This window comes from Dipodomys ordii, unplaced genomic scaffold (assembly GCF_000151885.1).
Source record: "Dipodomys ordii isolate 6190 unplaced genomic scaffold, Dord_2.0 Scaffold5, whole genome shotgun sequence".
Lineage (NCBI taxonomy): Eukaryota > Metazoa > Chordata > Mammalia > Rodentia > Heteromyidae > Dipodomys > Dipodomys ordii.
In genome coordinates, this window is record NW_012267221.1 from 30,501,017 (window position 1) to 30,525,146 (window position 24,130).

The following is a 24,130-nucleotide window of genomic DNA, read 5'->3' on the forward strand; positions in this document are numbered from 1 at the left end:
ATCTTGAAATGAAATGGATAAATAATATATATGTGTATATCTATCTATCTATCTATATCTATCTATATCTATATCTATATATACATGCATACTATTATGGGTTACCCTCCATGACTGTTCTATTTGGTGGCCTGAGTATGAGGTAGCAAAAGTGTGTGGTATAAATTGCCACGAAAAATGAAATGATTCTATAGCCTAACCCTGCCCTTCTCCACTCTGAACACTTCCTGCTTTCTGTTCATCAATAATGAATGGTCCATCCTGCAATACTCTGAGGGAGCTTACATTGCACTTTTGAGCAGCCGGTTAGTAATGTACAGTGGAGAGAGCCTTTCTTTCAAATCCCAGGGCAGTGGGTTCTTCAAGGCTAGCATTGCATTTTCAATTAGCTGTTGAGTGACTGTCTGGCATGTGTATTAGTGAACAGGCACACAATTAGCTTATTGTTGCTTTCTGTATTGTGCTGAGAGGATCCAAGGGATTGGTGGGGTAACAGGCAAGCCGGGCATCACTGTGGCTGCGGAAGAAAGACCGGGAGTTAATAACCGCGGCATCTTCAGTTGCTCTGTCTGGAATTACAGTTAATTCTTACAAAGCACTGTGTGTGGTGTGGTGTAGTGTGCCTGTGGAAGCATTCCGGAAACCATTTGGGGTTCATCCTCCTAAGCTCTTCACATCTCTAATTATCATTATTAACATGGAACCAAACAGCCCCAAAAAGATACAATTTGCTGTGCCATTATTCCAGAGTCAGATTGCACCAGAGGCAGCAGAGCAGGTAAGGGGAATTGGGTGGGGAGCGCTTATTTACGGTGATAAGTTCCTTGTAAGTTTCTCTACCTCTTGAAATTGCCAAACCCTGAATTTCCTAGAATATATGAGAGAGGAATAAGTTGGTTTCCATCAGCGCTTGTATTTTGAGTTGCATTAGGAATCCATTGGCTATAATTTGAATAGCATTATATTTCATACAAAATTCAAATGACTTTAAAGAAATTCCAATTTGGAGCCATAAGCCTTTGTCTTTGCTTATAAAAATAACTTTTAAGTGACACTTTTTTGTCATTGGTGACTTTGTTGAGCAACTTTGAAAACATTACCTATATTAGCAATATTTTATTTCATTATTTTTAAAATAAAAAGATTGATGTAACAATAAAAGTACTAAAGCTCATCACAATTTCAGTTTATGGGCTTAATATTTTAAAATATACCTCTCATTATGCAATAAGGAATAATTATATGTGATCGGTAATGTTTGTAGGTATATGTATAGCTTTAAAAACATTTAATTAGATGTCAAAAATAATATGCTCTAACACTTAATTCTTTTTCTGTGTCTAATATTGGTTTGCATTTGTGTCATGCTTCATATTCATATTTCCTTAGATTCTTGCTCTTTCTCTCCTTTTACTAGCATACATTAATTGTACTTAGACTCTTCATGCAATGGCACCATTTTAATAGATCATTTATGATTCAACTACAGATATACTGTACAACAGAGTCCAAGGCAAAAAAAATCTATGAGGATATTAATCTAATTAATTAATTGAAACCTAAATGAGCTCTGATTCATTTTCAAAATATTTGATACAAAGTCTTCAAAATCATTATTGAACCTGATACTTCTCATTATAATTCAACCCACGGAGACCAGGCTACATGAAGATAACCTTGACTCTGTTTATCTACTTAAGGAGCATTGCTTTAATCTTGAACAAGATGTTAAATGTACATTTTATCATCCTCTATTCTGCTGAATATGTATTTGGAAATATATGAATGTTTTTAAAAAACTAAAGGATACTCAAAATAAGAGATTCTAATCAAAATATGCTCCTGTAACTCCTAAACAATGAATTCACCAAAAGCTCTTAGCCTTTAAACAAATAACATATTGCAATAAGATCCATATTCATTTTTTGTGGAGTTTGTTCTAAATATTGTAGCAGAAAGTAAAAAGTTAATAATATCAGTTGAAATTTGAAACTTACACGTTAATTTAATTATGACACATGCTAGGAATTTAAGATTTCCAAATTCCCCAAATCCTATTTAGAGATAAGAACAATGGATCTTGAACTCATCATGATTACAAATCTTCAAGAGATCCATCCAATAAGGGAAACCATAGGACCTATGTTTCTTTAAGCCTGGCTTACTTGACTTAAATTAATTTTTTCCAAGTCTTTCCATTTCCTAACAAATGGGGCAATGTCATTCCTTCTGATGGAGGCATAGAATTCCATTGTTTATATATATATATATACCACATTTTCTTGATCCATTCATCTACTGAGGGGCATCTGGGTTAGTTCCATCTCTTAGCTATGGTAAATAATGCTGCAATAAACAGAGTAGTGCTGGTAGCTTTAGTATGGTCTTGTTTGTGATCATTTGGGTAAATGCCCCAAAGTGGGATTGCTAGTACATGTCTGAGACAAGCAGAAACAGTCAGATAAGTTGATGTTAGGTGAAATGAACCCCAAGATAAGGACTCAAATGGTTTTTCTTTCTCGCTATTGTTTCTAACATATTTATAAGATATTTCTTTTTTGCTTTGTATGTCCCTCCCCCACGGTATAACCCCTGTTTTCACTGTATTTGATGTTGGATAATTTGTGGAGGAGAAGGGAAAAAAACAAATTGTTTAAATAGGAATACAGTTGGACCCATTGCAACAATGAGATGTCCAATATGTTATGTCAAAAAACGAACTTTACAACTTTGGCACGGGGGTGGGGGTGGGGGGGAGGAGATGGGAAGGGCTTGGAAGGGGAAGCAAAGGAGGAGGAGGCAACAATGCTTGATAAGAAATGTACTCATTACCTTGCCTATGTAATTGTAACCCCTCTGTATGCTATTTTTACAATTAAAAAAGAAAGAGCCATAAAATTAACATTAGCAAGCCAACTTTTTTGTATGCATTAATTGTTTGATTTTATACAACTGTTTCTTTTCTTTAGAAATATAGTTATATGATCAAAAAAGTTAATAGTAGTATCTGAGTTCTACTAGTTGGATTTCTATTTTAAAATAGCAAGTGTACACTGTGTACCTTTCAGAAGTTTGCTTTTGTATGCTGGAAAAGATAAAAATGGGCAGCTTGTGAGCTGTGGAGCAGCTGGGGACATTGTCTGATTCTCACTAACATTAGCTGGCCCTTTGTCGTTCACAGATCAGGAAAAGAAGACCTACACCAGCATCACTTGTGATTCTTAATGAAAGCAACCCCCCAGGTAAAGAGGCATGTTATCTTACATACTAATTGGTCAGAATATGATTGTTTGAACAGCATCAAATAGCATGGCATTGTAAAAACAAATTGGCAATATTCTTCCAAGCTAGTCTATAAGTTGGATCATGACCAAAATCAGAAATACAGGGCTCAAAACAGCCAACTGCCTGTTTTGATTATAGAATAAGACATTAGATATGATATGATGTGAAAAGTTTTATTAGTATTGATTGTCATGAGTTCAGGTGTATGAAATCTGGTTCAGTGCTTATTAATACTAGAAAAAAAGTTATTTAATTAAGTTTCAAGCTTCAAATTACAGCCCCTGAGATGTTTATATTTTTACAGAGTAGGTTTTTATTTATGTCAGAGTGGGCAAAGAGCCAGCACTAGCTAAAGCTTTGCTGCTGATGTCATCTCTGAATAATGCAATTGACAAGTAATCAGATCAATTTTCAGCACTGTCCATTTGAGAGCCATTCAGAATGGTTGCATCCATTTGTTGAGTTTTTATTTCCCATTTCCTATAAAAACTGAAACTACATTATTATTCCTGGCTGAGAATTATCATCTTCAATACACAGGCATTACTTACTTTCTCAGTGGGCTGAGTTCTGTCTTACATTTAAATACTGCTTTTAGAAATATTTGTAGGATAGGAGAGATCATTGCATTAATTTGTAACCAGGTTGATAGGAAGAACTTTTTATACAAGAGACATTTGGATGTCATGTTAGTTGGTATTGATGTTTATGTTGCTATGAAAAAAACCCTACATTTATTGAATTTCAGGCCCAGTCTCCAGTTGTCTTGGCAAGGCTGATTTTAGGGCCTTACATGGCCTAAAAGCTGGATGCTTCCCTTTCGAAGGAAGGCCAAAAAGAAAACAAGTTTGAGTAGTTCAAAGCCTAGTACATCTACCCAGGTTGTTGAATTTTTCAGACTCATTCCCATTAAACACAGAAGGAGACAAGAATATCTTCATAGTTAATCATTACTGGGTCAAAATATAGGGAAATGTTCAGCTGATAGGCAATAAGTAAGCTTATTCTTCCTTGTAATATAATTGCCTTGCTGTTATATTTTCCTGAATTTTAATAACAAAGCATTATCATTTGGTCTTCTATTTTTTTAAATGCCATAACATTTAAAATAAATCATCAAATATACCATATCACTTAGTAAATGTTAATTTATATTTTGGTTGAATAATTGGTGCAAATGATATAGATTTACAATTTACAAACAACTCTAATTGAATTGTTGCAGTTTAAATGTAATTTTAGAGCAATTTTCTATCATTGTCTTGCTCATGGTGCTAAAATGTCCACCACACCTGATAATGTCTTTCCCATTAGAATGCCTGAGCCCTAGATGTGCTTCACTCTCCTACAAAGGAGCTTTCCAAGCTCTGCAACTGCCATTGCTGTTCAATCATAGTGAAGTCATCTAATTGTACTCGATATATCTCATTTGAATCTCTCAAATAGCAACTACTGCCTCTTTCATGCCAAATGTATGTTATTTTACACAGGAGGAGTGTATATAAAAAAAGGAAAAGTAGTCCTCTAATATTATTTTACTAGAAGTGATAGTTTGGAAAGATGATGACAACTCTTTAAAGAGAGTTCCCACAAACAAGCAAACCCAGCTTGAAATAAATCCTTTGCCTGGACCACTCATCCTAGTAGACTTGGAATAATATTTAAATATTCCTGAGAAACCGTATGTGTGTTTCTCTAGAAATCTTTTTCTTACCATACTTCCTAGTCATGCATTGTGCTGCCTTATTTTCCTAAGTGACCTCTTTCTCTCTGTTTATAAGCACCATTGGACAGAAATTAGAAGTCAGCAGCATTTTCACAAATGTTATTTTAGTAATATCATCTTTCTATACCTTTCTCCTTTTTCACAAAAACTATAATAATTTACAAAGGGAGCAGTTGGTTTTGGCCTGGTGTTCTCAGAGTCAGTGTGTGTGAGAAGCAGAGATTTAGGAGTAGGGGTCTATTCTTTCAGAAAAAACTCAAACCTAGATTTCATAGTAACAATGATCCGTCACTATGGTTATTGTCTGAATAACTCCAAGAATCCACAAACAATTAGCAACCAAAGTAAAACAGATAAAATACAAACTTGGGATTCTATTCTTTTTGGTCAAATGGTCTTTGGTAAGGGATGTCACCAGCTTTTCTTTATCTTCTATAAAACAAGACTTATAAAAGCCATTCCTTCTACCCACAGTTATTGTAATGATCAAAATAGTTTACATGGTTACATCTTAAGTTAACTCTTTTTCAAAGTTTCAGAAGTTTACAGAAATGTTCAATTATGAAAGTATTTAAAAGAATCCTTTTGTTTTAGATTTAGATATACCTATGTCTTTTGTATAGTTATTTGCTTTGATGGTAGGCAACAGGAGAGAAAATACTTTAACATATGATTTCAGATTGTTTTGTTTGATGGTTCATCTCTCTGCTCTTCTAAACTCAGAGATGAGGTCAATACTTGATTGGTTAGATTCCAGGAACAGTAAAACATCCCATTGGATCAAGAAGATTGAGGTTCAAGGTCAGCCTCAGCAAAACATGAATGAGACCCCATCTCTACAAATAGGCCAGACAGACAATTCATACTTGATACACAGAGGGCAATAGATAGGAGGATTGGGGTCTAAGGATTGCCCTGAGCAAAATACATCCCAATAATTCCTTACTAATGGATGGCCTAGAATTCTCAACTGTAGAAACAGATACCGATTTTACCAACAATATATCACCCTCTGACATAAATTGGTATTTCAGTTTAACTCAAAATGGAAAAATGTGGAAGACTGATAGCAAAGACTTGGTTTATATGGTAGAAGAGGCAGAACAAAAGTATTTGCTTCTAGGAATAACTCTAAATAGTCATCAGTAACAAGGTAATAGAGGCTTGAAATCTAGGTTTAGGAAATCACCATAGACGTATATTATCTTTTCAAATGATTTTGGGACTATTAATCCAAGTTAGCTTTTATAGCTAACGGTCTTCCCATATTCTCATTTCCTCTGAGTGGACTTATAGATCTGTGACAATCTCTCTAAAGTTTTACCACAGCATAGCATTGTCTGTGGGCTTTCACTCATCTATTATTTGTAGTTAACTGATACGGTTCTTACAGTTTTATATCAAGGGAAGCCTATACATAAGTATCCTCTCTATGCAGTAATAATTGGCTATTTTACTTTCTATCATTACTTGAGCATTATTTGTCTCTAAGTGGATTTATGATTAACACTGTATAGTTGGCTACAACTATGCTGTTGTTTAGATTGTAAATGTCTCCCTGAAGCCCCTGTGCTGAAGGCTTATTATTGATCTGTGGAGCTATGGGAGCTTTAAAAAGTGAAGATCTAGAGGAAAGAAGTGAGGTTGTTAGGTTGTTAGGAATGTGTCCTTGAAATAATCTCTTTCTGTGTGTCTGTCTCTGTCTCTGTCTGTCTGTCTGTCTGTCTCTCTCCCTCTCTTTGTCTTTGGATGCTCTGAATACAGAAACTTTGCTCCATTATACACTCCCTGCCAAGATCTTCTTCCTTGCTACAGGCCCAAAACAATGAGGCCATACAACCATAGGCTGAACCCTCTGATGCTATAGGCCAAAATAAATTATACCTTCTGGAAAAGCTGTTTATATTGGCATTTTTCCCCAGCAACAGAAAGCTTACTAAAATACAATATTAGAAATATGGAAATAGAAAATAACCTTGGAATACATTTAATCTTAGCATACATCTTCCTGGAAGACATAATCTAATCCACATCCCAGAGATTTGTTCTGTTTTATGTCTCAAAGAAGAATCTATAATTATGTCTGGGTTTAGTTTCAGGCTTGATAATTTAATGTGTTAGAAAATATAGTTTCTTGAGCCAAATTTTAGGGTAAGTTCACCACTTTATACAATGCTGCATGTATTCTCTTCAATAAAAGTTTACTTTCTCACCTATTTAAAATACTTTTATTACTGTCTTTTCTGTGCTGAGTATTCTGAGAACTCAGTGAACTATGTCCAGATTCTCCCCTATCTCTCTCCTTTGGCACCAGAGCTGGACACAGTCTTCCAGTAAAATGCTATCCTAGCCAGACCTTCAGAATATTAAAGTTTGTGGCATCCACTCTTTTCCACTTACTGTTAAGCAGAGGCAGTATGTTTACAATTATATTTAATGGATCTGATGCCTATTAAACATGAGTGAACTATAAGAGGCCTGGAGCTTAAGTGAAGATTTGGGTAAGTACCCAGGAGTTTGGTCGTCATCTAAAAGCTTATTGTACTTCTAAAATCAAGAATAGAAACATAATGTAAAATGATTGGACAGGATATTTATTGAACACATTATCATAGCCAAATTTGAGGGACACTAGCGTTCTGAGTCTTTTAGTCTTTGAATGTCTCAGGATCTGAAATTTTATTTAATACGTTTTATGAAACATTATTTAATATGAGACAAATGAGATCTGAGATCTGAGACACAGGAGATATGTGTTGTGCCTTACCAAACTTAGAATAAGTCTAGTCACTGAAGAGAACTAGGATTTCCAGAAGCTTGCCCATGTGGCTTATCAAACTGAAAGAAAAACCACAGTGAGTTCTGTGTGTAGCACATGACTTTCTAAATAAGATAAACATTTCTGAACCCCAGGTAAGATAAGGAGTAAGGTTTTGAAGGCTTTGGTTTATAATCCTGAGATGTTAGATGATAGAAAATAACACTGGACTTAACCCTACTATTCATATCCCGGAGGAACTCCATATTGTTTGTCATGAATCTCCTTATTAAAATATAATGGGAGCCTTTGCAGGGTCAATACAGTGCTAGTGGATATTCATTTGTAGTATTAAGACATTCATATGAATGCGCTCTCTTTTCATATTTACAAAGGAATGATTTATGGTCAGAAGGCACTAGATAGTTGACAGCAAGCTCCAGAGATTACAGTGATGTTTTCCCTCAGGATTCTAATGGGCAGGTAAAGAGATCAACAAATCCAAACTTACAATTGCCTGCCACCACCAGGGACCTCCCATCCAATGCACTCAAATGAAAGCTCTGCTGACCCATAGTCCACACAGTTATGTTTTCTTCCAAATTATTTCATCTTCTTTCAAAATGTGGTTGTAATGTGTTCTTATCCATGATCCTGGTTGAGCAGGCACCATTTGTTTTGCCTTGTTATTGTTTCTTATAGTGCAAAACAAAGGTTTCCTCTTTAAATACCATTGAAAAGTCACCTGGTATCAATTCCTAAAGAATTGTTAGAAATACCTGTGTTACTTTCTCAGCATATTTTTTTAATAAAATATTGGATGCCAAATTATGTCAAGTGATTTGAAGATAAAGGACTCATCTGGCTCTTAGCAATTCATTTACCACACAACTCTTGGTCTTATTTTTGCATAATTATTCAGTATGTGCAGCCAAATCATCCAATCAATTGGAGTAATTGAGTGAGAGATGAAGCTCCAGTTTCCAGTAATGCCATGGCATTAGTGTTCAAGAGACTAGTGTAATCTTCAAGTCATGTATAAGAAAAATGAAAGGGAAGATAGTAAGATTGAATTATTTCTTCTTTAACTTAGCAAGATGATGTCTTTTTTCATCTTGAATAATAATAACACATACCACTCACAATTGTTATGGCTTTTTAAAAGGAGAAGTAGATTGGTAAGATACAATAGAATTACAATAGGGCCAATTCACTTCTAATCATTTTTAGCCTCTCTAGGTTATTGGAGCTGACTTGAGCTTGAATCTCAGCTTTGTTGTTTGTCAGTGGTTAAACACTGAGAATGTACTTAGCCTCCCTGCACTCAGTTTCTTTCTTTATTAAACTGAAGTGTTGTCATGAGAAAATCTTTCCACAGTGTCAAAACCAAGTAGATAATGAGATAGAGAGAGCTGTAATCCCTCTGTCTCTATATCCCTGTTAAGAAAGTTTCAGTTCTCATAAAGCCAGCATTCCTTCTTAGAAGTTAGCCCTGTCATTTTCTTATCTTGATTGTATTTGGTGCTCTAGTAGATGGGAGTGCATGGTTAGAAATTCATCAAAGCATTTCCAGTTGTGGAACTGTTATATATACCATAGGATTGTATTGGTTCAACTATATATGCCTTGTTTGCACATATAGTTTTTATGGAATATGAAATCTTCTAAATTTTCTGGTGAAATAAGCACTCTACTGATGTCTATAAAGTTATAAAAAGTGATTTCCAGCAATTGACATATTTGTGGCCAACTTGTGTTTGGCCAAACATGGAATTCGTAATTTAATATCAGGTTGAAAGACAGACAGTTGAGAGTATTGACATCTATCAACACTCTGCTGGCTGAACGTTCCTTCTATTCCAATGTTCTTACTTCCCTCCATCTGTCACCCCTGTGCTAGTTCTGCATGCTGACTGACCTTCCTTTCTTTTGTGAAGTGGTCTCCTCATGCCAGCTCTTCAGACTTAATCTTGACTGACCCATGTGCAGAAATCAGTCTCCATCTTTTCCACAAATTTCTAGTATTTCAATGGCAGTGAAAGGTTCACTTGACTCTCCAAAACTTCCTCTGACTCATAGACTGTTATGTCAATGCTTTTTCTCACCTTCTACTCTTAAATTTATTTATTGGTTTATACTGTATACACACTTCAATCCACTAAATAATTGTTGAATCCTTATTCCTAAACCCTCTAAGAATGTGTGGCCTAAATAATAAGGGATGGTATGACTGGATGAACCAGCAAACAACCATAATAGTACAAGCCCAGGCTGCTAAAGCTAAGCTAAGGCTTAGCTCTGGCTAAGGCAAAGGGGCACTATCTATCATGCTTACTATCTACAAAGCATTTGCATGGCTTCTTTTGATCTTTTGCCTTTATGATTTAAGGATGGGGATCATAGCTACAGCTTTACTATTCATTCCATAGTACTAATGGAGTTGGAGTTAAATGATAGTGAGCTGTTAAATGTAAATTGATTTTTAAAAATCCTAAAGTCTCATGTTTTCCTGTCAGACTTTATTTTTTGGCACAGGGACACTTACTATTCTAGGTTTTAAGATAGAGTCCTCTCTTCTCACAGAGAAACTTACAAGACAAATGCTTATTATTTATATTTAACTTGAGGTGTTATATCTAATTTGGTGTTTAAATTCGGGGCTTTATGTTTGCGAGGCAGGCACAACTTTAGTCCTACCTTCAGTCAATTTTACTTTTTTGTTATTTTTAAAATAGAGTCTCATGTTTATTTTCAGGCCTGTGGGGACTGTGATCCTCCTATTTACATTTCCTACATAGCTGGCATCACATTGCCACACCCAGAATTTTTTTTATTAGTTGAGATGGGAGTTTGAGATTTTGTTTCCCAGATGGCTTCAAACTGTAATCCTCTTGATCATTTCCCAATGAGTATATAGGATTATAGGCATGAGCCACTGTGTCAATCCTGCCATAATGTATTTTGAGTAAAACTAATGATATGTGTCAAAAATACACATACAATATGGCAAAATACAAAGCATGTTTCACTTTGTTAAAAATAATGTCTACTACAGAAGTCTCTTAGAATCAAATTATGATGTTACACAGTACCCTACACAGTTGATGCATAGTAAATAGCAACTATTATTTAGAAGAGACGGAGGAGTGCTGCTGAGACCAATATATGAATCTTTAGTGGCTTCCTCCTGTCTGAATCACCCTAGGGAAGAAGCTGCCCTCTTAAGACTTGGTAGGTGAGGAAACAGGGGTCATGTGGTTGCAAATAGCATATATTTTCCCCAACATTATCGTATTGCACCAAATATAGAATATGGCCAGATGAAACAATGTTAAGTCCATTGAATAAATAAGTGTGCTTTTTTCTGTGTTGGCACTGAAACTTAAACTGGGAACTTAGATTCTTGCTTGGCTTTCTGGGGCTCTACCACTTGAGCCAAGCTTCCCGTTTTAGTTTGTTTCTGGTTAACTGAAGATGATACTCTCAGATTTGTCTTCCCTGGACTAGCTCTGAACCTTATCCCTCAAATCTCACCTTCCTCTATAGCTAAGATTACAGGTATGAGATGCCTGTTCCTGCTAGATGTATACTTTTGTGTCTGCATAATAGACCCAGATGAAATCCCTAGCAGCTGTTCTTGACATATAAACTACACATCTACTTTTCAAATTTAGGACTGAAAAAGTGGCTAACAGATTGTATTCTAATTGATGGTCATATTTAACAAAACAGTATGTTAGGTGACTTGTAGGAAAAGAAATCTAGCAAAGTGATACAATTACTGAGAAATATTATTTCCAAGTTCCTTTAATATGGAAGTATTCAGAAGCAAGTCTTCAAGTATTGATATTTTCTATCCTTTGCTCTACCTTTCTCTATGTATGACTTCCACTGAGTCCTAATCTGACCCTCTCACAGCAATTACAGACACAGCTTAGTAGCAGAACTTGCCAGGATCTTAAACTAAAATTTGACCAGGGAGGTGACACAGATGAGGGCCTGGGGTTTATGTATGACCATAGGTTATGGTTGGGGCTGTAGGCCACTTGAAAAATACAAACTCTATTCACACCATTCAAATAAATTGACATGTCTACTAAGGAAACTGAAGAGAAAAGTAAGATATAAAGACATCTCCATGGGAAGATTTTAGAAATGCTAGAAAATACTACTCCAAATTAATTTCCATACTACCTAAACTGCGCCTTTTGAAGTTATTGGTATTAGTGGTAAAACATAACTACTGTAGATATGCAACATAATTTCTTTAACACATCAGCAAGTAATCTAAAAGAGCCAGGCACCGGTGGCTCAGGCCTGTAATCCTAGCTACACAGGAGGCTGAGATCTGAGGATCGCGGTTCAAAGCCAGCCTGGGCAGGAAAGTTTGTGAGACTCTTAGCTCCAATAAACCACCAGAAAACCGGAAGTGGTGCTGTAACTCAAGTGGTAGAGCGCTCTCGCCTTGAGCTGAAGGGCTGACGGATAGTGCCCAGAGTTCAAGCCCTACGAGCGACCAAAAAAAAAAAAAAAAAGTCTAAAAGCTCAAGATAGAGGGATAGGCATGTCCTAGAGCATGTCACCCTGTGAAGTTTAGGGACCTCAGGAAACATGCTCACCCCCATCTGGGTGCTACACCAGCCTTCTCCATGCTCTGCCCTTTGGGACTCTCCTAATATGTTAGATCCCAACACTTTAGGAAGTGTCATATCTATATTCCTGCTGTAAATTTAACTCAATAACCACATATCATTTAGAGTAGTTTGATACAGTGACAACTAGGGTGCTCAACAAATGTGGGAAATAAACTGCCAAAATCAGTACAATCAAAGGGAAATATCTTGACAGTCTTGCTGGTTAGAGTATAATAACATTTTACGTTTGCTAATAATCCTGGGGGGGGGGGAGAAATACTATGTGAGCTAAAACAGGCAATTGCTGATCTTTCTTTTTACCTTTATTCCTCCAAGGCCTGCAATTTCCCATCATTATGGAAACACTTTTCAAAATCACACTTCGCATGTAAATGTATTTTGGCTCATGTGTAAAAATAGAACTAAGTACACATAATTGAGGAATAAGAACAGTTATTTTGGAATCCAATTTTTAGAATATTTTGCTTCACTGAAAATATTTTCTGCTTTTCTGTTGATAAATGGATTATTTAAGAATAATATGGATAGATATCTACATGAACCAGCATATGTGCACATGCATACAAAAGTCATACATTAAAAGAGTAAGTATACAGATTCCTTTTCTATGTAATAAAATCCACATCTATTAAATGACTTGACTTCCAAAATGGCCAGGACGTGATAAATGTATCTAGAAGAGCTTTGTAAATTCAAATTTTAAGGGGAATAAGAAGCCATAATAGGTTTTTAGTTTTTAAGCCTTTGAATTGAAAAGGAACAGATTAAAAGCTAATCATAATGCTTGGAAAGCTTTGGGTAAAAATATTGACATTGAAGCTGGGAAGGTGGCTCAGTGGTAGAGTGCTTGCCTTGCATGCATGAGGACCTGGGTTTGATTCCACTGCACCACATAAGCAGAAAAAGCCAGAAGTAGTGGCGCTGTGGCTTGAGTGGTAGAGTGCTAGCCTTGAGCTGAAGAGCTGAGGGACAGCGCCCAGGCCCAGAGTTCAGGCCCCAGGACCAACAAAAAAAAATGACATTACTAACATAAATTAAAATAGTACTATTTGTTTTTTTTTATTGTGAAAATACTGTACAGAGGGGTTACAGTTACATCAGCAAGATAATGAGTACATTTCTTATCAAGCATTGCTGCCTCCTCCTTTGGTTTTCCCCTACCATCCCTTCCCTCCCACCTCCACAACGATACTCCCCTCCCCTGGCCTAAATTGTAAAGTTCATTTTTTCACATAGTGTCTTGTACTATTTGTTAGTTATTCTTTAAAAAATAAGAAGATAATTTAAAAAATAAGTTTACACATATAAGAATACTGCTTTAACATTGTAGTTCAGGTTTTAAATAGGTTTCAAGCGCTAATTGATATTTCAACATCAGATGATACAGAATGTGAGCTCTTCTAGCTGCTACCTGGAAGTCAATGTCTAACTAATACATTATATTTTTAAATTTTTAAATGGTGACGAACTCTCCCTAGGTAGCCAGTGCTATCCTGGAGCTTGCAGTTTTTTTTGCCTTAGCCTCCCATGTGCTGGGATTACAGACGTGAACTACCATGCCTACTGTCATTCATCTTTGAAAATAATGTACCAACTCCTAGTATTTTTGCACATTTTTAACCTTATTCTTTTAATCCTAAAACCTCGCAACCTTGGAATCATCTCTAAGTCTTCAATCTCTCCTTTGCCCCCAAATCTATCCATGATTTTCAGCTAATTCTATTTTATAAGTAGAACCATTTTTCTAGATTTTCAAAATTGTTTTACACAGTATATACTTTAAGTGTCTTAGATCGCACACTCACTCCCAAGTTAGTTTTCCACGTCTTTGATACTGGTTATGGTTTTCTGTGGTGCTAAGAGCCTTCCACTTAGAGTCAGTGAACGCTGGTTTAAAGCAGGGGATGACTATGAGCCAGTGAGTCTTGGCGTCCTCCTGAGTGATGTACAAATGGTGGTAACCCAAATATTATGCTATTGGAACCATGGGGATGTTGCATAGCAACACTGCTGATGCATGTTCTTCTTTGACCAACCCTGGTTCATGTGCAAGGCTCTGTACACATAATTATATAACAGGTGATTGACCATGGCAGCTTTACTTTTCATAATTGATTTGTCATAATCTCTCATTTATGTCCTATAATTCACCTGTCTTAGCTTTTAATTAGCTGTGACAGAGCACCTGGGATGTTCTCATTGAAGACCTCATCTATTTCACCAACATCTACAGGCCATTCCCATTTTTTTCTTTTCAATAAGTCAACCATTTCCTTTGTAGTCTATAGAAATGTTATGCAGAAGTTGTTCACAATTGCACTAAACTTGAGACTTGATAAAAACAAAGTAGATGTCTAGGACAGGCAGAAAAGGTCAAAAGCTATATAAATATGACCATATAAGATGATGTTAAGCAAAATGAACCCAAGATAGGGACACAAGTGTTTTTTTTCTTTCTTGGTATTGTTTTTAATGTATTTATAAAGTACTATGTGATTTTTTTGTTTCTTTGGTATGCTCTTCCCCCCCCCCGCCCCAAGGTATAATCCCTGTTTTACTGTATTCGATTCTGGTGCCCTGCATCTTGTGTATATACGTATACATACATACATATATATATATACATATGTACATATATATACATATATACAGAAAAATGTATATATATATATAAAAAATTTGGAAAGGGGAAGGGAAATAACAAAATGCTGAAACAAGAATACAGGTTGACCCATTATAACAATGAGGTGTACAAGACATTCTGTTGAAAATGAACTTTACAACTTTGCAGGGAAGGAGGGAGAAGTGGGGGAGATGGGGAGGGAAGGGATAGAAGGGGGAAAACAAAGGAGGAGGTAACAATGCTGGATAGGAAATGGACTCATTACCTTACTCATGTAACTGGAACCCCTCTGTACAGCATTTTTACAATAAAAATCATATTAAAAAAAACAAAGATAAGTGAAGACAGTCCAAGGACTTCAGGCCCATTCAGATAGGTTCAGACTGGATTTGGTTTCCAAAGCACTGACAGGACTTCCTCTACTCAATCATCATGGCTTCTAAGCCTTGCCCACTTGCCCTGGGAGATCAGAAGGTTTCCAAGGAATAATGCCAGAGACACACTTACCATCAAACCTCAGTGAAGTGAAATTGCAGGAATGACTGAGCTCAAATGGTTCAGCTCAGATTAGACCACAGGTCGTTTTACTTGGCCAACAGCCTATGGTTTCCTATTTCTCTCAGTCAATAAAGGACCCTATGTTCGTGTAAGTGCCTGGAGGTGACTGCAAACATTTTCAGTTTAGATCTGTAGTCACAGCAATAATTAGAATAAAAGAAAAACCAAGTTGTACTGTTTCTACAAGAAAATAATTTAAAACAAAAACATGTAAGCTCAAAGGCAAATTTAAATGATGTTATGGTAATGTATCTTATTCTAGGTAGCTTTTCAGTTTGCAAATCTATTTTTCCTATAACATATCTTTTCAAGAGCTCTGTGAGATAAATCATCCTCCATGTTATAGAAGAAAATAGGTAAGCTTCTCAAGGTCAAGAAGCTAGAAAGGTAGCACCTCTGAAATTTAAGCATCCTCTGTCCAAGGCCAATGCACTTTCTACTGCATGGATAACATTCTTCCTTCTATAAATATCCAACATCATAGAGACTCTTGCTATTTTATTTCTGTCATCATCTTGGAAGTCAGCATAAGCATATTCTTCTTTGTAGCTTACAATGTAAAGTTCTGTCTGATGTTCTATTTTAGGATGTACTTTTTTCTTTATTTCAATGTGCATTTATTTCAAAGTGGTAATTGTATACTTTCTTTTCTGTTCTTTGCTTTGAAAATTGAAAAGGACCTTTTAAGAGCTGTTAATACTAGAATTTTTATATGTGTGTGACAGTCCTGGGACTTGAACTCAGGACCTGGGCACTGTCCCTGAGCTTTTGTGCTCAAAGATAGTACTTGAGCCACAGCTCCACTTCTGGATTTTTTGGTGTGAGTTGGAGATAAGCATCTTACAAAAAAGAGTCTTCCTGGCTGGTTTTGAATCATGATCCTCAGATCTCAGGTTCCCAAGTAGCTAAGATCATAGGCATGAGCCACTGGTGTCCAGATAAGCAAACAGAAAAAATAAATCCATCCATAATTATCTTTTTAGAGTTGGATCTTGTTATTTGTTTTTTTCTGTTTGTCTAACTACATATAGAGAGTATATGTATATTATTCATAATAGAGTTTAAGTGTCAATAAAATAGATCATAAAATACTAAATTTATGAAAAATGAAATATATAAAATATTATATAATAAAATCTTGTTGAATTAAAACATCACTAATTGAAAGACAGTTTATTATAAAAAGTGAACTCACTAAAAAAATCTGTGTTGAATTTAAACATTATTAGTTGAAGGCAAAGAGTTTACATTCTATTCCAGTTGGCCTAGATCACTATTATTTGGTACATATATTGAAACGTTGTCTAAAATCCTCTTTCCTCCAGTAGCCTTCTATGATTCACTCTGTCTGAAAGACTTCATGCTAGTGGGAGTAATAAGTCCTTGAATCCATTAGAGTTTTTGCTCCTGTTGGTTATCCAACTTCTGTTTGTCACTTCCACCAAAGGAATAGAGCATAGAATGAATACATTTTAATGCGGCAGAAAGAACAAAGCTTTAATCATGAAGACTCTGTAGTTCCATTGCTGCCATATGAGGATTTGAGACCTAGAATGAGGAAGTGACTCTTGCTGTGTTAGAAAAATGGAGATCATTAAAACTAACCTGGTCAGCTCACAAGACTTATTCTTGTCCTCACATTGCAAAGTCCCCCAAAATGCTGATGCACAGCCAGCTGGATCATCACGAGCTCCTACATTAAATATTTATGGCACAATTTAAAGTGGCATTTCCAGCCCAATACACAGGACAAAGTCCTCCCAATCATCACGGCCTTAGTACAGATATATCTGAGGGAAGCATCACAAGTAATTAGTGAATGCAATACACAATGATAATTTAGGGACTTGTTTAGTTTTACAGTACAGTTGGAAAACTGAAGATATTTTTAATGACCAATTTTATTATTTTACTGTTTTTAAATCATTCATATTAGATTTTAAAATGTCAATAAAATAGATGGTAAAAAAACTCTAAATATGTGAACATTTGGTAAGTTTTCAAGAGTTAATTGCTGTTAAATAGTATAACCAGCATTCCACAGAATGGTCATCTACTTTGCTTCTCTTTCAACTATGTTTATGCCCAAATAATAGGGGCTAGATTTTCTTTATTTTATTTGTAAGTGGATAAACTTTTTAGCCAGTAATTCCTTTTTATCTATTTCCTCTTATTATAATAAGCTATCTGAAAAGTTAGCAACCTTGCCTTGTTGTTGATACTGAAAGTCAAACATTAGACTACGTATCCAAAGCTTTTTATATTGTACAACTTTACTCAATAAGCCATTTAATTGGCTTGTGTGCAATAATTTTATATGAACAGAACTTAATAATTGCAAGGTAAATCATTTTAGAGTATGTTTTGTTCTGTCTCAATTCTTTTGGTCACTTTTTAATGTAAGAAAAGATAGAAACAATGTACTCTGGCACCTGTAAAATTATTTGCAAGTATATATGTGGGAGCATGATCTCTCTCTCTCTCTCTCTCTCTTTCACACACACACACACACACACACACACACACACATACCTGCCTTATGTAACAGCATTCCACCTGCTGTATCATTTCTGATCATGTCAGGTAAAATCATGACCCAGTGTTCCTGATCCTTAGGTAATTATTAACTTGTCTATCATGTGGGCATGCTGTTATATTGCACAATAGTAACTCACTGCACCAGTTCTATTCATCTTTTCTGAGACTGACATTCTTGCACTTTTTTTTCCAGACATAGTACACCCTACTTTTTTGGTATACCTTTTTTTTCCTTTTTTTTTTCTTTTTCTTCTGTGTAGTACTGAAAGCTTGCCATACCCTCCATTGTGTTATTTCACTTTGATAAAGAATATGAACGTCTTTAGTATCAATATCCTTATCAAAAATAACTTACCTTGTTATGAAATAAATGACTATGACATAAAAGAAATTGAGGAGAAATAAAGTATTCTATTCTACCCAATTTTATATATCAATAAATGAGTACAAACTGACATGGAAACATAACAGGACCACAAAAAATAGAAACAACTTTATAGATGTAATTTCCTCATTTGTAGATAGATTGATGCCATTGATAATAAGAATTATTATGTAATGGGCAATATTTTCTGTATTTTACATAAAATATTGAGAATTTTGCCTTTGAACTGCTAACCTCGGTTCCATGTTTGATGTACCAAACACAGACACAGACACACACACACACACACACACACACACACACACACACACACAACAATTGGATAATATAAGTCACTCTAGAACCAGGCTGGTTTCTAACTCATGATCCTCCAACTTCTGTTTCCTGAGCACTATAAATGTTCTTAGGAAATTAAGAATAGGAACCACAAAATACTTTAAGAGGACACACATCCTCTGACTTTGTTCTTAAATATCCCTATAGATGCAGATAAAGAATTAATACAAATAAATTCTCTGTGGAAAATTATTGGATGGAAAAGGAGAATGTAATCATAAAAAAGGTTGACTTAAGTCTCTAAACTTCCAAGTTCTTTCCTAACAAGGAAAGACTCTGGGAGGAGCAGGGGATAGTGATAAAATCTGTAGGTGGATGAGATTGCTCTCATTCTAATTTCACATGAAATATTCATAGCATTCCTGAAAGTAATGTTTCAGTAATGGAGCTACTGGTATTAAAACAGGATTTACAAGGTAATGTTTTAGAGTGTGTTCAGTGTGCTTATTTTTTTAAGATGTGTTTACCTATTAGTTATTATATAGATAATGTTGGCACTAAGCCTACCAGAGACTCAGTATCACTACCTTAGAAACAACTACTACTTTTAATTATTAAAAAATATGTACCACTAGAATTATATGTCATTAGCCAGACAATTAAGATTAGCTACTTACATGTAATGATTGGCTGAGTCATTAAATGTGGTGCCACCCAATCTGAGGCCCTTGAGTGCTTTCCTACTTCTAGCTCCAAGGGTCAACTAAACCTCATTTACATGACCTTGGTGCAAAATATCCATTCATATTGAAAGTCAAATGGAATCAACCTTTTTTTTTGAAACTCCTTTAGTGAATTTCATATTGTTTCTATTCTCAGTTTTTAAACAGAGTGATCATGGATGGCTGACCAAGAATCTAAATGCAGGTATTGGAAAGTTTGAAGGTTTTAGTCAGAAATAACAAATCATTTTATAATAAAGGTGTTTGTTATACACATACAAGCATACATAGTTTGCATCATTTGGGTTACTTATGCCACTATATTCAGATCTCAATTATATGCCTGATTGACTAGACTATCCATTTTGTCATTCTCTGCTCTCAGTCTCATCAGTCCTGAACTTAGAAAAATTGCATTTCTAATATGTTATGTGGGCTAATCAGATGATACAACCTTTGGAACCAAACAGACCTAGATTTGAATGACACTAATTCTGTCACTTCAGGGAAGTCTTTTGCTTATATATCAAATATAATTAATAAGGAGATTTAATCTTCCCCACAGAGTGGAAGAAGAAAGAGGAAGAGGGGAAGAAGAGGCTGTGTTGCCATGCTCCACTAATCTCAGCATTCAGGGGCCAAGGAAGATTTTGGTGTAAAGTGAATATGGGTTTTTAGTATCAGTTTTATTATTTAACCAAGGAGAATCCTATGAAAGAAGCATAATTTCTTTGAAGCATAATTGCTTCATCTGGAGAAGAATGAAGTACTATTCTTAGATAAATATTAAATGAGGATTAGATGAAATAATATTTTAGTTATTGGCCCATAGTAGTTATCTAGGAAGCAGCATCCTTTTTCATTTTATTTTTCATTTTATTTTATTCTGCCATACTGGAGCTTAAACTGAGGGCCTCAAACTTTTGCTTAGCTTTTTCACTCAAGTTTAGCACTCTGTCACTTAAACCACCTCCAGTTACAGCATTTCTCTGGTTAATTAAAGATAAGAGTTTCTCAAGGTTTGTTTGTCCAGGCTGTTTTTGAATCTCCATCCTCAGATCCCTGCCAGCTCTGTGGTTAAAATTACAGGTATGAGCCGCCATTGCCCATTTTTTTCATTTCATTTTAAACATAAAGTGAATTAAGCTGGAATTTTATGCTGATAATTATGTATAAATTTAAGAGAAATGGATCTCTTGCCTTTTGTGATTGAAACATAGTAATAATAGGGGTTCTATAAACCAAAGCCTCTATTAGTCAAACAACACGTCTAAATTTGTCTTTGTTTCTGATTTCTGGCTGTAAGAGTCTGGGCTCTCAATTATATAGTCAATTTTACTTTTCCCTCTATTTAAGCTACTTAAAAGTGGTTAGACTGGTGTTTAAGTTTTGTGTCATTTTTATAGGGTAGGCTTTAAAATATTAAATTTGTGTGATTCATAGCCAAATTTCCAATTACAGAACTAAAGTTTTAAAATCTCACTTTCATCTATGATCCAAGACATCTTTTCTTGTCATCACAAATACATCGTAGTATATAGTTTACCCGACTATGAATAGGGTGAACCATTTTTGAAGTCATTGCCAAATTCTTGGGAAGCTAACAGGTTTTATAAGTTTCTACCAAAGGCAGACATTCCAAGTGGATCAACAGCATATTTAGGGCATTTATTCATGCACTTGTTCAGTATCAAGTTAAATATTTAATAAATTGAGTTTTAATTTTTAAATTAGTGGGAATGAATGTGTGTGTGTGTGTGTTAATATAGAGTAGGAGAGCTGAGTGCTGTTGTCTCACACCTGTAATTCCAACTTCTCAGGAGTCTGAGATCTGAAAATCATGCTTTGAAATTAGCCTGAACAGAAAAGCCCATAAGACTTTTTTTCTTCAATTAAACACCCCAACAGCCAAAAGTGGAACTATGGGTTAAGTAGCAGCGAACTCTGAGCAAAAATCTAGGCAGCAGCACAAAGTACTGAATTCAAGCCCCAGTTCTAGCACAAAAAAGAAGAAATATAGTAGGAAAATTTGGAGTTAATTTATTTTCTATAGACTAGTCTACATTTATAGTTTAACTCTTTATCCATTTTCTAATTATTTTTCCATATTGTTGAAACCATCATCACAGGATTTTTTTTCAATTCATTCTATTGTAACACTTGCTTGCCATTTACCAATGTCTCTTTCTTTATTGTTTGTTCAGCAGGCTTCAGATTTGCAAAAAAAAAAAAAAACACTTTTAGAAGGAGGAGAAGGAAACCTCTTTAAAAATATGGAAATCCATGCCTCTAGATCAGGCTTTAGAGAAATCAGCCTGATTGTCAATTTCTAAGCCGTAGTTTTCTATATTTTCCTTTCTGCCTGTCCTTCATAAAGCAGAGTTCTACACTTCTTGTTTGAAATATTGACATTTTAAGCACAGGGGATTGAATGGAAATTTTTATTTTCATTTACTCAATCAGTTCTTGGGCACTAAGTGTCAAGTACATGTTCTAATCCCTAGAAATGCACAATTTTGGGACACATAGCAAATAGGATTCATGAACTAATATTTCCTCATTCTTGTAAAAACATTCTTGGAAGGTTTGTGTTCTACCAATGTTAGGCGAAATAAGTTAAAATGTGCAAACTATGTGGTTTTTAGAAAAATATTCATTTACCTCTGTGTATTTAATGATCATTTTCTACAGAACATATTTTTGTGGGAAAAATGATAAAACAGTTCTTTGTTAATCTCCAAAGAGATATGTGGTTTAAACCTAGATTTCTGAAATAAGTCCAAAATGGAAGGAAAAAAAATCTCACTTTTTGTTATGTACAATGAAGCTATGCGCAGTTGGTGATTTGGTGATTGGTCATTATTTTATAATAATATCAGTTAATTAATGGCCTTTTAGACACTTCATTTCCATAATCAGCTAATGATAATTGCCATTTATATTCTTTTCCCTCACATTAATATTCTTATTTTCTGAAATACTTAAAGAAAAATGTGGATGGTAATTTGTAATGGTCTATCTAAATTAAACCAAAACAAAAATATTTTTGGTCTAATTAGTGAGTCTAGTTTCTGCATTAGGTATGTGGGGATAAAGAGAGATATCATGAAGCTAATTAGTAAGCTGGCAAACTAGTTTAAGGAACCAAGACAAGTTAGAACAGTTAATAATCAAGTGAAATAATATAATGAGTTTCAGTAAGACAGAATATGACACATTTTATTGAAATATACAAACACACTAATTAGGGTTCAGAAGAGTGAGCACTCAGAAGATTATTTTTTTATTTTAGATTTTAAGTAGTTGTACACAGAGATTTCAATTCAACAAGTCAGATTAAGAGTACAATTTATCTTGAACAATATCACCCTTTCCATTGCTCTCCCCATCTTTCTCCATTCCATCTATAACCAAGTTATGGTGTTCAACTTCTATATAATGGATATTGAATATAATGACTGTATTTGCCCCTCCCCCAGGCTTTCTCAGTGGATCTGTGTACTCACTTCCCTTATTACCCTGTCTCCTCTGAAAAATGTGCTTCTGCTTAATGTTTTTTAGAATTGACATTATGTAGGAGTGAGAGTTTTAGTTGAGGCATAACTTATGAAAAATCAGAGTTGTAGAATATGTACAGCTTAGATTATTTGGTATAGTTAGACCAGATCCTATGATTAACACAGACCAGAGAGAATTTGAGTAAGTAATTCTGAATTTGTTTTGTGAAGTTGATATTATGTCATTGCCTGAGGTTGAGCATGATAGAATCAAACGAAGCAAGGTACCATATATATTAAAGAATGAAAAGAAGTTCTCTCGTGCTGTTGCCCTTGCATGCTAATGTTTGCCATCCAGCCCCATAGAGTGTCATCTCTCATCAAGTACTTCTAGGATCCTTTGAGTGAAGTTGTACAAGTAGTCTCTTGTGGTTGCCTTCTCTGAGCACTATTTTCTATCTGCTTTCCTGATGAGCTCACTTCTTTCCTCCACATGGTTTCTCCTCTTCTCTTTTTTTCCTAAGTATATGTTGTTAATGTGGATGAGATTTTCTTTATTATCTTTAAGCAGTTTTACAAAGGACTTTTAATTCAACATGTCAATTTGTATCTTGACCAGTGCTATTCCCTTAATCATTCCTCCATCCTTCCCAAACCCACTCATCTCTCACCTCACCTGGTTCCATTTTCACATACGTACATGGAGTTTAATGACTGCATTCACCCACCATTCTTCTCTCCATTCCTTTCCCACCCTTTCCTTGAGTTCATTTCCCTCTGACAAAGCATGTTCTAGCTTACTGTTATTTATTTTTTAAAACTGTAAGTTAACTGAGAGAGCCACACAATTAGAATCCCTCTCCTGCATACACAACGTTTTAGGCAATATGTTTGTTTATGTTAATATGACCCTCTGTATGTTTATATATATATATATATATATATATATATATATAAATTAGTTCTAACAAAACACATTTTCTTTCATATGTAGAAATTCTACTTTATTTAATGAAAATTTCAGGTCTATCCGGTTCCCTACAAATGATAGAATATTCATCCTGATGAATGAATACTATATATATATGTGTGTGTGTGTGTGTGTGT

At 35.1% G+C, this 24,130-nt stretch overlaps 1 protein-coding gene across 1 annotated transcript in view; it reads left to right on the forward strand.

The window, feature by feature from the left end:
• The first annotated feature begins 697 nt into the window (after positions 1-697).
• Ppp1r1c (protein phosphatase 1, regulatory (inhibitor) subunit 1C) overlaps positions 698-24,130 on the forward strand; it is a 100,409-nt gene continuing 76,976 nt past the window's right edge. Inside the window, exons 1-2 of the mRNA XM_013028705.1 lie at positions 698-778; positions 3,182-3,242. Of these exons, the coding sequence (XP_012884159.1) occupies positions 698-778; positions 3,182-3,242 (142 nt within the window). The remainder of the gene's footprint in view (positions 779-3,181; positions 3,243-24,130) is intronic.